The sequence below is a fragment of the Gorilla gorilla genome, chromosome 18, assembly GCF_029281585.2.
Source record: "Gorilla gorilla gorilla isolate KB3781 chromosome 18, NHGRI_mGorGor1-v2.1_pri, whole genome shotgun sequence".
Classification (NCBI taxonomy): domain Eukaryota; kingdom Metazoa; phylum Chordata; class Mammalia; order Primates; family Hominidae; genus Gorilla; species Gorilla gorilla.
Genome location: NC_073242.2, coordinates 8,724,990 through 8,737,486, shown reverse-complemented (window position 1 = coordinate 8,737,486; position 12,497 = coordinate 8,724,990). Strand labels below are relative to the sequence as shown.

General features: G+C 53.0%; 1 protein-coding gene across 3 annotated transcripts in view; it reads right to left on the bottom strand.

Annotated features, from left to right (window-relative positions):
- ALG1 (ALG1 chitobiosyldiphosphodolichol beta-mannosyltransferase) overlaps positions 1-12,497 on the bottom strand; it is a 50,741-nt gene that overhangs the window by 1,505 nt on the left and 36,739 nt on the right. Inside the window, exons 1-12 of one of the 3 annotated variants that reach the window (XM_031002581.3) lie at positions 12,117-12,393; positions 11,147-11,224; positions 10,919-11,022; positions 8,604-8,752; positions 6,578-6,667; positions 6,095-6,205; positions 5,233-5,354; positions 5,009-5,047; positions 4,303-4,362; positions 3,049-3,159; positions 1,429-1,543; positions 344-419 (exon numbers count right to left, since the gene is read on the bottom strand). In XM_031002581.3, the coding sequence (XP_030858441.3) occupies positions 344-419; positions 1,429-1,543; positions 3,049-3,159; positions 4,303-4,362; positions 5,009-5,047; positions 5,233-5,354; positions 6,095-6,205; positions 6,578-6,667; positions 8,604-8,752; positions 10,919-11,022; positions 11,147-11,224; positions 12,117-12,324 (1,263 nt within the window). In that variant the 5' untranslated portion in view covers positions 12,325-12,393. Of the gene's footprint in view, positions 1-343; positions 420-1,428; positions 1,544-3,048; positions 3,160-4,302; positions 4,363-5,008; positions 5,048-5,232; positions 5,355-6,094; positions 6,206-6,577; positions 6,668-8,603; positions 8,753-10,918; positions 11,023-11,146; positions 11,225-12,116; positions 12,394-12,497 lie in introns of those variants that run through there. The other 2 variants (XM_055365249.2, XM_063699979.1) reach the window with 2 other exon arrangements.

Here is a 12,497-nt window from a genome sequence, read left to right as displayed (position 1 = left end):
CTTTCAAGGCTGGTCCCAGAAGCTCCCTTTGCCCACGCACCTACCTGATCCTGCTCACTTCCTAAACTGCAGCCCGGCCCACCCAGCTCCAGCATCATTTGTGGAGTGTCAGCTCCATAAATCCAGAGGGTAGGTGGGGGTGTGTCTTAACTTACCCGAGCCTACTGTACCGAAAACGGGACAGCAGAGTGGGAAGACCTCTGTGACCTCTGCTCCCTCCCTAGCTTTTCCGCCAGACCCCACATGGTCCCACCCTGGCTGTGGGAAGCAGGGATCAGGGAACGTGGCTTGGTGCCAGTCTCCAGAACCCTCCCCACCGTGGCGTGGTGGCAGATGTGGCTACCTGCAGCTGAGCTGCCAGTTCCTCTGAGTCCTCAAAGACCAGGCCATTTTCTTCATGTTTCACCAGCTCATGTAAACTGCAGAGAGAACCAAGGGAGCCTGAGAGCTGCCTGGAGAAGACACCAGACCCCTGGGGTGCCCACCTGGGCTCCCCCACACACCCCATGCTCAAGCCAGGCTGGGGGTTGGAACAGGGGGTGTGGTTTCCGGGAGGTGGTTCTTAGATTTGGCATCTGAAGGGTATAAAGGCCTGGCGGGGTGCACATCAAAATGGCCACACCGATTTGAGGAGGGAGCCTTAAGGAGGGTTTGTACCTTCTGTGCTGGATGCTCTTCAAGGACTGAAGAATTATTTTTGCATGTTTTTCTTAATTCCATGGCCATGGAACAAGTAAAGGCAACGCCCTGGGGACTGGCTCAGCACATAAAAGATGACTTTTCTAGGGCACCAGGTTTGATCCCGACATTCCCTGAGCTCAGCTCACACGAGGGGCTCACATCCCTAAATCCCATCCAGGGGCCGGCTCCTGAGCAGGGGCCAAGGGCTCAACTTGTGCTGGGGCTACAGCTTCTAGAATCTCCTTTAACGCCGCGCTTCCAAACACCGGTCTACGCTGGGTGCAGTGAGGCCACAGCATGACACTCATTTAACTGATTCAAACCCAGCACGTGAGCTTGGCCAAAAGGGACATGGTGGGAGAGAAAGAAACGAAGAAAACCATGTAAGCCTGCAGGCAATTCCCGCCAATTCTACTCTAGGAGCAAAAGCCCCGAGTGGAGTTCTGGTATTTAAGGTGCTTTTTTTTTCATATTGGGTTGGTGCAAAAGTAGTTGCCATTTTTAATGGCAAAAACCGTGATTACTTTTGTACCAACCTAAATATAACATGAGCTCTAAATGGAAGCAACTACTTCAGTGAGGCTCAGCCCAGCCACAGTAACCGCAGGGCTCCTCCTCGTGGCCTCCAGTGTGTGCTGGACTGACCGAGGGGCAGGGCCTCACTGTGGGCAGCTCCCTCTGCACTGCTTCCCCCTCAGCGGTGGATCTGCGAAGCTATCCCCAGAAGGATTTGGGTTCTGCTCCTACCACTTGAAGTTCACAGCACACACAGGCAAACAGCACCCGAACATGTCCACCACCTTCATGGGCAGGTCCAGGCCACTGGAGGACGTGTGCAGACAGACACCCAGGTCCGCCGACCCTGCTAGGCAAGAGGGGTGGGTCAGAGCACTGGTCTCTGCCCTGGGAACACAAATCCTCCCAGCACAGTGAGGCAACATCCCCCGAGGGGAGTGAAAATCGGATAAGGCCCCCAACAGCCCCAGACACAAGTGGCTTAAGCTGGCCAAGCAGCCACACGGCCTGGCTGGGACATCTGAAAATGTAAGTTGACACTTTTTATACGTAACCACAATTTGGTTTTTTTGTTGTTGTGTTGTTTTGTTTTGAGACAGAGTCTCATTCTGTCACCCAGGCTGGAGTGCAGTGGCACAATCTCAGCTCACTACAACCTCCACCTCCCAGGTTCACCTCCTGCCTGTAATCCCAGCATTCTGGGAGGCCAAGGTGGGCAGATCACCTGAGGTCAGGAGTTCAAGACCAGCCTGGCCAACATGGTGAAACCCCATCTCTACTAAAAAAAATACAAAATTAGCCAAGCGTCGTGGCAGGCGCCTGTAATCGCAGCTACTCGGGAGGCTGAGGCAGGAGAATCGCTTGAACCCGGGAAGGCGGAGGTTGCGTGAGCCAAGATCGCACCATTGCACTCCAGCCTGGGCTACAAGAGCGAAACTCCATCTCAAAATAATAATAATAATAATAAACCACAGCACACCCACCACAAACCAGCTGTCACTGTGAAAATAAAGCCAAATAGCTTAACATTTCTAAAGACTAGCTGGGGCCAGGCATGATGGGTCACGCCTGAAATCCCAGCACTTAGGGAGGCCAAGGCAGGAGGATCACTTGAGGTCAGGAGTTCAAGACTAGCCTGGCCAACATGGTGAAACCCTGTCTCTACTAAAAATACAAAAATAAGCCAGGTGTTGTGGTGGGCTCCTGTAATCCCGTAATCTACTCGGAAGGCTGAGGTGGGAAAATTGCTTGAACCCAGGAGGCAGAGGTTGCATGAACTGAGATCATGCACTCCAGCCTAGGCAACGGAGCGAGACTGTCTAAAACAAAGACTAGCTGGAGAGTCCTGCCAGGAAAAGGCCTTCAGCCTCCAACTGCTCTGCTCACTCGGAGCTGGAAGATGCAGCTCTAGAGACGCATCAGGACCAAGCCACGACTCCCCACTTGGAGAAATCAACGGGGAAAGAGACGGAGGCAAAGGAGAACCATCTCACTGAGAGAGGCGACGCTGTTTGACACATCGTCCCTGTACCTCCCAAAGCCACTGCCCTCCCACACCTGGGCAACAGTGGCCCCAACCCCAGGCCCAGCCCTCCTGCAGGAAGGAAGAGGACTGAATGGAGGGCGTGGCAGGCTGAAAAGACGTGGCCTCCTCAAACCCCTTGGTAAACGGCCTCTGGGGCCACCTGGCAGGGAGGGGCTGGCACACCAGGAAGTAGCCTCCTCCTGGGAGTTCAGCCAGAGCCCAGGTCCCGTCCCCAAGTGGCCTCCAGAGCCACCTTTTCAGAAAAAGTACATCCCGCCCACCCTGTTCCCCCCGCCTCCTCCCTGAGCCTCCTGCTGGCCTCTCACCTAGAAGCAGGGGGTAGTCCTCGGCCTCCAGCCAGGGGGTGCAGACCTGGATGTGCTGGAATTGCTTCTGGTGGATGAGGCGGCTGTAATACTCCCTCAGAGGCCCTTTGCCTTCACAGAGAAGAGCAGACACTGCCATGGACCCATCTCTGTCCCTGCCACGTGACCCCAGGCCCAAGACACTCCCCTCTAGGAGGGATCCCTTTCCCAGAAGCTCCACCCCTCGGCAGCTCCAGTCAGGCCCCATCCGGGCCCTTCCAGAAGCAACCCAGGAGCCCTGAGACCTGCAGGGGTGTGTGCACCCTGACCCCTGACGCATAGCCCTGCACCTGCAGCCAGCTGGCCTCGGGCTGCAAACATGGCGGGGTAAGCACTGGCCTGGCACCCGACTGCCCACTGGGTGGACCCCGCCTTTTGTCTGTGTTGTGCACAGGGGACACGAGGACTCCTCCTGCCCTGGCACAGCCCCCAGAGCACATGGCGCAGGTTCCAAACTACTCCTGGGAGCCTAGAGGCCAGAGGAGGGAGGAGAGCAGGACCAGCAGCTGGCCCAGACCCCACCTCTTCCCACACTGCTTCCGCTTTTCTCCCTCCTCACTGAGTCACCTTGAAAGGGCTCAGCAGCAGTAACTGTGGGACAGGGGCTCTTCCGTTTGAAAAATTAAGAGGCTTGGTTAAGGCACCAATGACATGGCCGGGCACAGTGGTTCGTGCCTGCAATTCCAGCATATTGGGAGGCCAAGGCGGGTGGATCATCTGAGGTCAGGAGTTCAAGACCAGCCTGGCCAACATGGTGAAACCCTGTCTCTACTAAAAATACAAAAATTAGGCGGCTGTGGTGGGCACCTGTAGTCCCAGCTACTGGGAGGCTGAGGCACGAGAATTGCTTGAATGTGGGAGGCAGAGGTTGCAGTGAGCCGAGATCGCACCACTGCACTCCAGCCTGGGCGACAGAGACTCTGTCTCAAAAAAAAAAAGACACCAATGACATAACAACAACAAAAAAAAGATGCTTGGAAACTACTGAAAAAGTAGAAAGCTTGGTATCTACAGATTCAAATCTGGGCTCCCTGCCCTGCTGTGAAACCCTATGAGCCTCAGTTTCCCCCATGTCAAGCAGTATAAGACCCTATGGCAGAGAGCTGCAGTGAGGATTAAGGAGACAAGATCGTGGGAAGCACAGGGTAAAGGCTGCGTACCCCTCCCCCTCCGCCATCCCCCAACCAAACAGACACCCAGGGTCCCAGGCGGTACCTGTTATCACACAGACGAGAGAAGGAAGGTTGTGTCCATCAAGAGTCAGTTGTTCAAACTCTGTGTTTAAAAAAAGAAACAATTCTACATGGAATTTCTGATAGAATTTTTTTTTTTTTTCTGACAGACTCTCGCTCTGTCACCCAGGCTGGAATGCAATGGCGCGATCTCAGCTCACTGCAACCTCTGCCTCCTGGGTTCAAGTAATTCTCGTGCATCAGCCTCCCAAGTAGCTGGGATGACAGACGCCCACCACCATACCTAGCTAATTTTTGTATTTTTAGTAGAGACAGGTTTCGCCCTGTTGGCCAGGTTGGTCTCGAACTCCTGACCTCAGATGATCTGCCTGCCTCGGCCTCACAGAGTTCTAGGATTACAGGTTTGAGCCACCATGCCCATTCAGAAAAAAATTTTTAAATAAACAATAGCCAGAGTCACCTGGTCAGGTGCAGAAAGAGCACTGCTCTGGCGGGGAGGCCACCAGCCTGTGTGAGATACTGTCCTGGAGGGGGCATTTCAGCCTGAGGGCCTGGTCACTCCATGACCCAACTGGGGATTCAGGGCGGCCCACTTCCACCACCCCCGCTGTCCCCAGGCTGCCCCACCCAGTGGCCTGGGACAGGAACATGCTGCAGGCCAGGCAAGCAGCTTACAGCTCAGTGGCCCCCGACAAGCCCAGAGCTCCTCACCGCAGCCACACACCTACTTTCTAAAGCTGCCAGCAGGATGGAGAAGTCTTCGTCCTCTATGAGAAGAGAATTGAATGTCAGGGGCCTGTTACTAGACACCCCTCTTCCAGCTCACACGCCCTCCCCTTCTCACTGAGACCGTGGCGGGGTGGGGGCATGCAGGACTGGCAGGGGTGAGGAGAACACAGGTTGGCCAGGTGCCCGTCACACCAACCCCAAGTGCCCCAGGGGTCGTGCAGACCTGTCCAGCTCGTGCTGCTGACCAGCAGGGCTGGCCGCTCACGGAGATGCGTCACCAGCCCGCTCCCAGCATTCCGCTCCGTGAAGGCCGACCGCTCCGTGGCTGGGTCCTCAGGTTCTGAGCTGAAGGAGCAGAAAAAAAGCCTGTGAGAGGCCACAGAGCAGGCCCAGGACCCAGGAGAGGCATCTCCTGCCGTGGCGAGGCCTGCAGGCTCCCAAAGGTTGGGGTGCCCGGCCACATCAGCAGCACCAGGCCACCCCTGCCATCCGAGGCCTGGGCTTGCTTTCTCTAATATTGTTGCTGGGTGCTAAGGTTACAACAGCAAACAAGACTGACTCATTCCTTCTCTCCGTGGGACTTACTGTCTTATCATCCCCTGGACTCAAGATGAGGGTGCAGGGACGCCCTCCCACACCACCCCAGCTTACCCAGGGGCACATCTCAGGGTGCGTAGACCTGCACAAAGGTCCCCTCCTTAGCCCCATGAGACACCCCAGGGGACACACAGGTCCACAGATCCTGCCACAGGCCTGGGAACCCATTGGCAGGAGAGTAAAACAGCGCAGGGGTCCACAAACATTTCTTAAAGGGCCAGAGAGTAAATACTTCAGGCTTTGCGGGCCACAGGTTCTCTGTTGCAAAACGCAATTCTGCTATTGCAGCTCAAAGGCGGCTGTAGACAACTCAGAAGGCAATGAGTGTGTTGTGTCCCAGTGAAACTTGATTTACAAAAGCAGGAGACTGGCCTGTAGCCTTAGTTTGCCAACCCCTGGATGAGTGGGTTCCCAGGTCTGCAGTGAGAAGGGGAGAGGCCAGGGCAGTGGCGAGCAGGAGAGAAGGCACCTGAGGATGGGAGGCCTACCGGGCCCTGAACGGAGAGTGCGTGCTGCCCAGCTTCATGAAGAGCTGGTGCTGCAGGTCCAGAGGTGTCTCTTTAAAGAAAGATGCGGGCTTGTCGTAGACGGTCACAGCCCTGCAATGAAATCATGACGGGGCTATTGGGAGGGCTGAAGAAAGGCCTCAGGAATAGAGGACTCAGAGGCTCCAGGAAAAGAAGGATGCTTGGGGAATCCAAGTCTCAGACGATGACAAGAAGAAGCCTTGCAATTACTTGGGAATGCACAGAGAGACGTCCTAGGACCAAAACTGCCTGAACCCCCTGGCTGGCTGAGAAAGAAACTCTGCCCCCTCCTCCCCCGGCTTCCCCAAACCAGAGACCACCTCCCAGGCCCTCAGTATTTCAAATTGCCCCTCAGCAGGACCGCAGCAGGCAAGGCAGCTCTCACTGCAGCCAATCAGGGGCCCTGCACCTCTCCCAGGCCGCCGTCATCCCAGGCCATGGTACCTGATATGCCAGTTATCCACCAGGTCTTCTCGCATGGCATTGGTAACACACAGGTTCAGGTGGGACAGGCGCCCAAAGAACCTCTCGTACCTGAAAAGAGGGATCGGCAGTCAGCAGAGCCCCAGACAGGCCTCCGCTACCACCACAACGTGACTCGACATCCCTCAACAGAGAAAAGGCCGCAGAGCTGGGAGAGTTTGTGCTCCCTGAGCCCCACCTGTGCCAGTGTTCTTTCTTTATGCTGTATATACCCTCTTTTATGTTGTGTCACTTGTTGGCTTAAATACAATCACTTTAAAAGGAAACTGCACTCCAGCCTGGGCAACAGAGCAAGACTCTGTCTCAGATAAATAAATAAATAAATAAATAAATAAATAAATAAATAAATAAATACAAATTTAAAAAAATAAATAGAAGGACACTGTATCACTGCCAAAGTGAACATCCTCTCTCTTGCTGTAAAAGGAAGAAATACAGGCCAGGCGTGGTGGCTCATGCCTGTAATGCCAGCACTTTGGGACGTGGATCATTTGAGGTCAGGAGTTCAAGACCAGCCTGGCCAACATGGTGAAACCCTGTCTGTACTAAAAATACAAAAATTAGCCAGGCCTGGTGGTGGGCGCCTGTAATCCCAGCTACTCAGGAGGCTGAGGCAGGAGAACTGCTTGAACCCAGAAGGCGGAGGCTGCAGTGAGCCAAGATGGCGCCATAGCACTCCAGTCTGGGAGATAGAGTGAGACTGTCTCAAAAAAAAAAAAAAAAAAAAAAAGGAAGAAATACAATAAAGGCCTCACTAGCGATCTCAGCCACGCTGTGCTACCACTGCAAAGGCTGTAAAGCCACGGCTTGCTCTCAACGTGGGGCAAAGGGATTCAGTGAACACTGTACACATTGTCTCCTAATGGAGACTGAGCCCTGATCGCAGGATAGAGCCAGAACACAGCATGCGCAATTCTGGGTCATTTATCACCGCCACGGTATCACGGCCTGTTCTTCTCTCAAGATGCAGAGAAAGCTCGGAAATGGGGTTGCCTGGGACATTTTGGTCCTCACACTTAGCTGTGTGGCAAGAGGCGTAATCGTTCTCAGCCTCAGTTTCCTGACTTGTAAAAGGTACACCCTCCTGAGGTGCATGGAGATTGAACAGGGTAAAATACAAAAAGGGCTTGGCTGGAGGACTGGCATGCAGCAGGTGCTCACCATTGACCATTTTGCTCAATTTGCTCAACTGAGCTGTTTGCTGCTGCTGTCACCACTGCCAGTGAACAAACTATCAGGGCGAAGGCCACAGCCAGCCAATGGCCCAAGGCTGGAAGTACACACAGCGGTTGGACATGCACACGGAGGCTGGATGTGCACATGAAGGCTGGCCGTGCAGAGTATAACAGAGGTGTTATAGTTGGGCTCAGAGTACAGCAGATGACCTTCCCAGCTCCACGTCCCACTGCTACCACTGGCCCTTCTTCCCTCCCTGTCACATCAGCTGCAGCAACTGTGGCCCACTTCTCCAGCTACCAACAGCAGCCCTGGGTTTTAATTTCGGGATCTGCCCTCACCCACCCTCTGTCCATGGGATATAGATGCTCCTGAGACCCAGCTCTTCTGCTGGAGCACTTGCCCCCTGGCCTCAACAGGCAGATCAGAGGAAGGCAGGTAACCTACATGAGCCAATCAGAGAGGGCTGCCCTCCCCAATGAGCCAGGTGAGGAAGAGAGCTAGGAGAGTTCCGGGAACCACCACCAGAAGGGAGTGGGGAGAGAGACGTGAGCTGGGTCCCGGTGACACTGCTGAGCTCGAAACCAACCAATTCCACAGACACTTCCATTTCATGGGCCAAAAAATGTGGTCCTTTGCTGAGGCCTGTTTCTATCACTTGGAACCAGCGTTCGGCCTGATTCACCAGCCTCACCCCGCCTCCTGCAGAGCACACAACGAACCAGCTTACGGAGGCCCACAATGGCCCTTCTTCTCACTCATCCTTGAGTGGTTTGGGGGACGGTATTTCACCCTCTTCCTAGACTCTCACCACTTGGCCAGCAGAACGAGGGGGTGGTTGGGGCCATGCACGAGACCCATGATGGAGTAGCCATAGTTGTGCCAGTCAATGACGAGCTTGCTTCCACAAAGGCAGCCCACGAACCAGCAGACAGCAATGCTAGGCAGACCTGGGGGGTTCTAGGAAAGATAGAGACTTGAAGAGGAGGAAACCCAGCCCATGCTAGGCAATAAACCCAGTAAAAATAGTCACAACACACATGGTGATGAGTCTGTTATCTTCACAGAGCTCTTGATAATAAGCAGAAGAAAGACCCTCTCCACCACCAAAACAGGTGTAAAAAGTCATAAAAGAAACAGAATGGGCCAGGTGCGGTGGCTGACGCCTGTAATCCCAACACTTTGGGAGGGCAAGGCAGGAGGATCATTTGAGCCCAGGAGTTCAAGGCCGGCCTAGGAAACACAGTGAGACCTCATCTCTACAAAAAATTTAAAAATTAGCCAGGTGTGGTGGGACACACCTGTAGCCCCAGCTACTCAGGAGGCTGAGGAGGTAGGATCACTTGAGCCCAGGAGGATGAGGCTGCAGTTAAGCTATGATTGTGCCACTGCACTCCAGCCTGGGCGACAGAGCTAGACTCTGTCTCTAAAACAAGCAAACAAAAACCAAACAAACAAACAGAACCAACCTGAAAAGTCCAAGATCATCAATAATCAAGGAGGCAAAAAACAGAACAAAGAGATGGCATTTTTCACCTGTTGGAATGCAAATTCTAAAAAGGTCTAACAACAGCTGGTGATAGTAAGCATGGGGGAGAAGAGGTACCCCCACTCAGCGGGGGCCAAACTGACCCAACCTTACTCTAAAGCTATCCAGTAAGATACACATTTTTAAAATGCATCAACTTTGACTACACAATTCCACTGCCAGGAAGTTATCCTAAGAAAGAAACTGGACTTATGCAAAAGGCATATGCTCACTGTGCTTGGAGCTACACTATTTGTAAAAGTAAAAACAAAATCAGGAAGAATCTGAGTATCCATTAACATGAGACTAAATACATGCAGCATAGTACATCACATATTGGAATTCAAGGCTGCCTGTTAAAAGAGGAAGGTGCGGGGCACGATGGCTCATGCCTGTAATCCCAGCACTCTGGGAGGCCGAGGCAGGTGGATCACCTGAGGTCAGGAGTTCAAGACCATCCTGGCCTGCATAGCAAAACCCCATCTCTACTAAAAAAAATTACAAAAATTAGCCAGGCGTGGTGGCACATGCCTGTAATCCCAGCTACTCAGGAGGCTGAGGCAGGAGAATCACTTGAACACAAGAGGTAGAGGGTGCAGTGAGCCAAGATCGCAACACTGCACTCCAGCCTGAGCAACAGAAAGAGACTCCATCTCAGGAAAAATAAAAATAAATAAATAAAAGAGGAAGGTGCTTCTATAAATTAAAAATTGATTTAAAAAAAAAAAGGTATTCTTCCTTCAGCTAGAAAAGAAAGAAAAATTTTTTAAAGAAAAAGTGATCAAGGGAAGAGGCTAAAAGTATAACAACAGGCCGGGCATGGTGGCGCACGCCTGTAATCCCAGCACTTTGGGAGGCCAAGGCGGGCGGATCACCTGAGGTCAGGAGTTCGAGACCAGCCTGGCCAACATGGCGTAACCCCATTTCTACTAAAAATACAAAAATTAGCTGGGCGTGGTGGTGGGCACCTGTAATCCCAGCTACTCAGGAGGCTGAGGCAGGAGGATCGCTTGAACCCGCGAGGCAGAGGTTGCAGTGAGCCGAGATCACGCCACTGCACTCCAGCATGGGCGGCAAGAGCGAAATTCTGTCTCAAAAAAATATGTGTGTGCGTGTGCGTGTGTGTACGCATGTGCGTGTGTGTACGTGTGCGCGTGCGTGCATATACTATAGAACCAGTATGTTCTGACGACTTATGTTCAAATCCTGATTCCACCACTTCCTAGCTGTATGGCGATGGGCTACTTACGGAGCCTTTCTCGGTCTAGGTTTTCTCGTCGAAATGAGAACAACCTTAAGAAATATGTTCTTGTATTACCTACATGCAATATTTCTTAGGGTAACTGTGATGACTAAATGAGTTAATACATGGAAAACACTTGATACACAGTCAGTACAATGTAAGACTATCTGTAATGACACAGAGAGCATGGATAGGTGCCATAAATAGACACATACCATAGGCTCCTCCTACTCATGTCTTTAAACGCCCATACACACAACACACACACATATGATATGCAATATAGTACCAATTTGTGCTGGAAAATAAACTGCTAACATGGCTCTCACAGAGGGAGGCAGAGGCTGATACACACCTGGAGAAAGATATAGGCACCTGGCTCCCTCCACATCAACTTCCACAGCAAGTACATAGCCTGAAATACAACTTTGACTCCGTACTGGAAAACTCGGGGCCCAACTGCAAGTCAGAAAACACCTGTGACTACCAAAGGAGCGTCTGGCAATCTGCACAGCTTTTCAAACAAACACCCCCTGCCCCCAGCTCATGGATTCAGAGGATTCCGGAGTTGACGGCATCCTACCTGCAAGACTCTGAAGTTCTGTCAACCCCACAATCTGAATTCTGTTGTTCTGCAAGAGCTCATCATGGGGTTTGGAGTCTGAAAAATGAGAATGATCCCTTCAATGTACCAGAAGCAGCAATCTAAAGTCAGATAATCTCCCAACTCAGGCTGAATCACGGACAGTGTTTTGGAAAGTAAGATATTTCAAAACCTCTCTCTGCTCCCCACTAGCCATAACAAAGAATGCGGCCAATTCTTGTTCAGATTCCTCCAGGAGGCCCACAGAGAGAGGGCCTGAATCTTACCTACCTTCACTTAACACGATGCCTGGCAAACAGTAGGTGCTCAATTAAACTAATCTAGATTCTCTGGATAGTGGAATTTTCCCACCACAGAGCCATTCCTAGAAGTCCCACTCTATCCCATCACCCTAGGATAGCAGATTCTAAACAGGGATTAAAGGCAACTAGTGCTGTTCCCACTGCTTCCTGAGATGGGGTTGAGCTACCCTCTCAAGATACCAACGTGGAGAATAATGAGGGAGCAGACACCGCTGCCCTGCAAACTGTGGGGAAAAGATGGACATAAAGAACAAATGAAAACATCTGTCTGCAGAGCTCTGCGTTGAGGGATGAGGAATGAGATATCCTGTCAGCTCAGACATAGCCTGACAAGGGTAGCTGCACACGGACGTAGCTACCAGCACTAGCCCTGGAGTTCCACGCACCTGGGTTCCACTTACTAGGAGAATTACGTGAGACCACGCAATGGATTCACTTAACACATTTCTGACACGTGGCAAGATTAACGCCGGCTATACCTACAGACCCACCCAGGAAAGGCTGGGCAGAACCCGCTCGTCTAATCTCGGAGAGCTGCCCAAAGGCGGCGACTAAAGGAGCACTTCCGCCTCGACTCCCCGGGGCGGTTAGAACCGAGGATCAACGGCTGAGAGAGCATCGTCCCTCCCAGACCCTTGGCCACTCACTGCAGAACCCCAGGAGGGTCACCGAGAAGCCGTGCATGGCCAACGACAGCGCGTGGTACTGCATACGGGGGCTGCGGCCCACGTCGCCCAGCACCACGGCTACTACGTGCCGGGCCGCCCGCCCCCGCCGCCAGCGCTTCCATCCTCCCAGCAGCAGCAGCGGCAGCAGCAGACACAGCGCCAGCAGGACCAAGCATGACGCCGCCATCTTGGCGGGCCCTCAGCAGTCATGTGACCGCGCTTCCTCGCGCTGTGCGCAGCCGCAGACCGAGCCTCCGAAGTGGGCCGACAGAGGGCGAGATGTGGACGCGGTTCCGTAACAGGGGCCCGGGAAACCCCCAGGAGCCCCTCGGGGCCAAGAATTAGTAGTAGTAGGACACA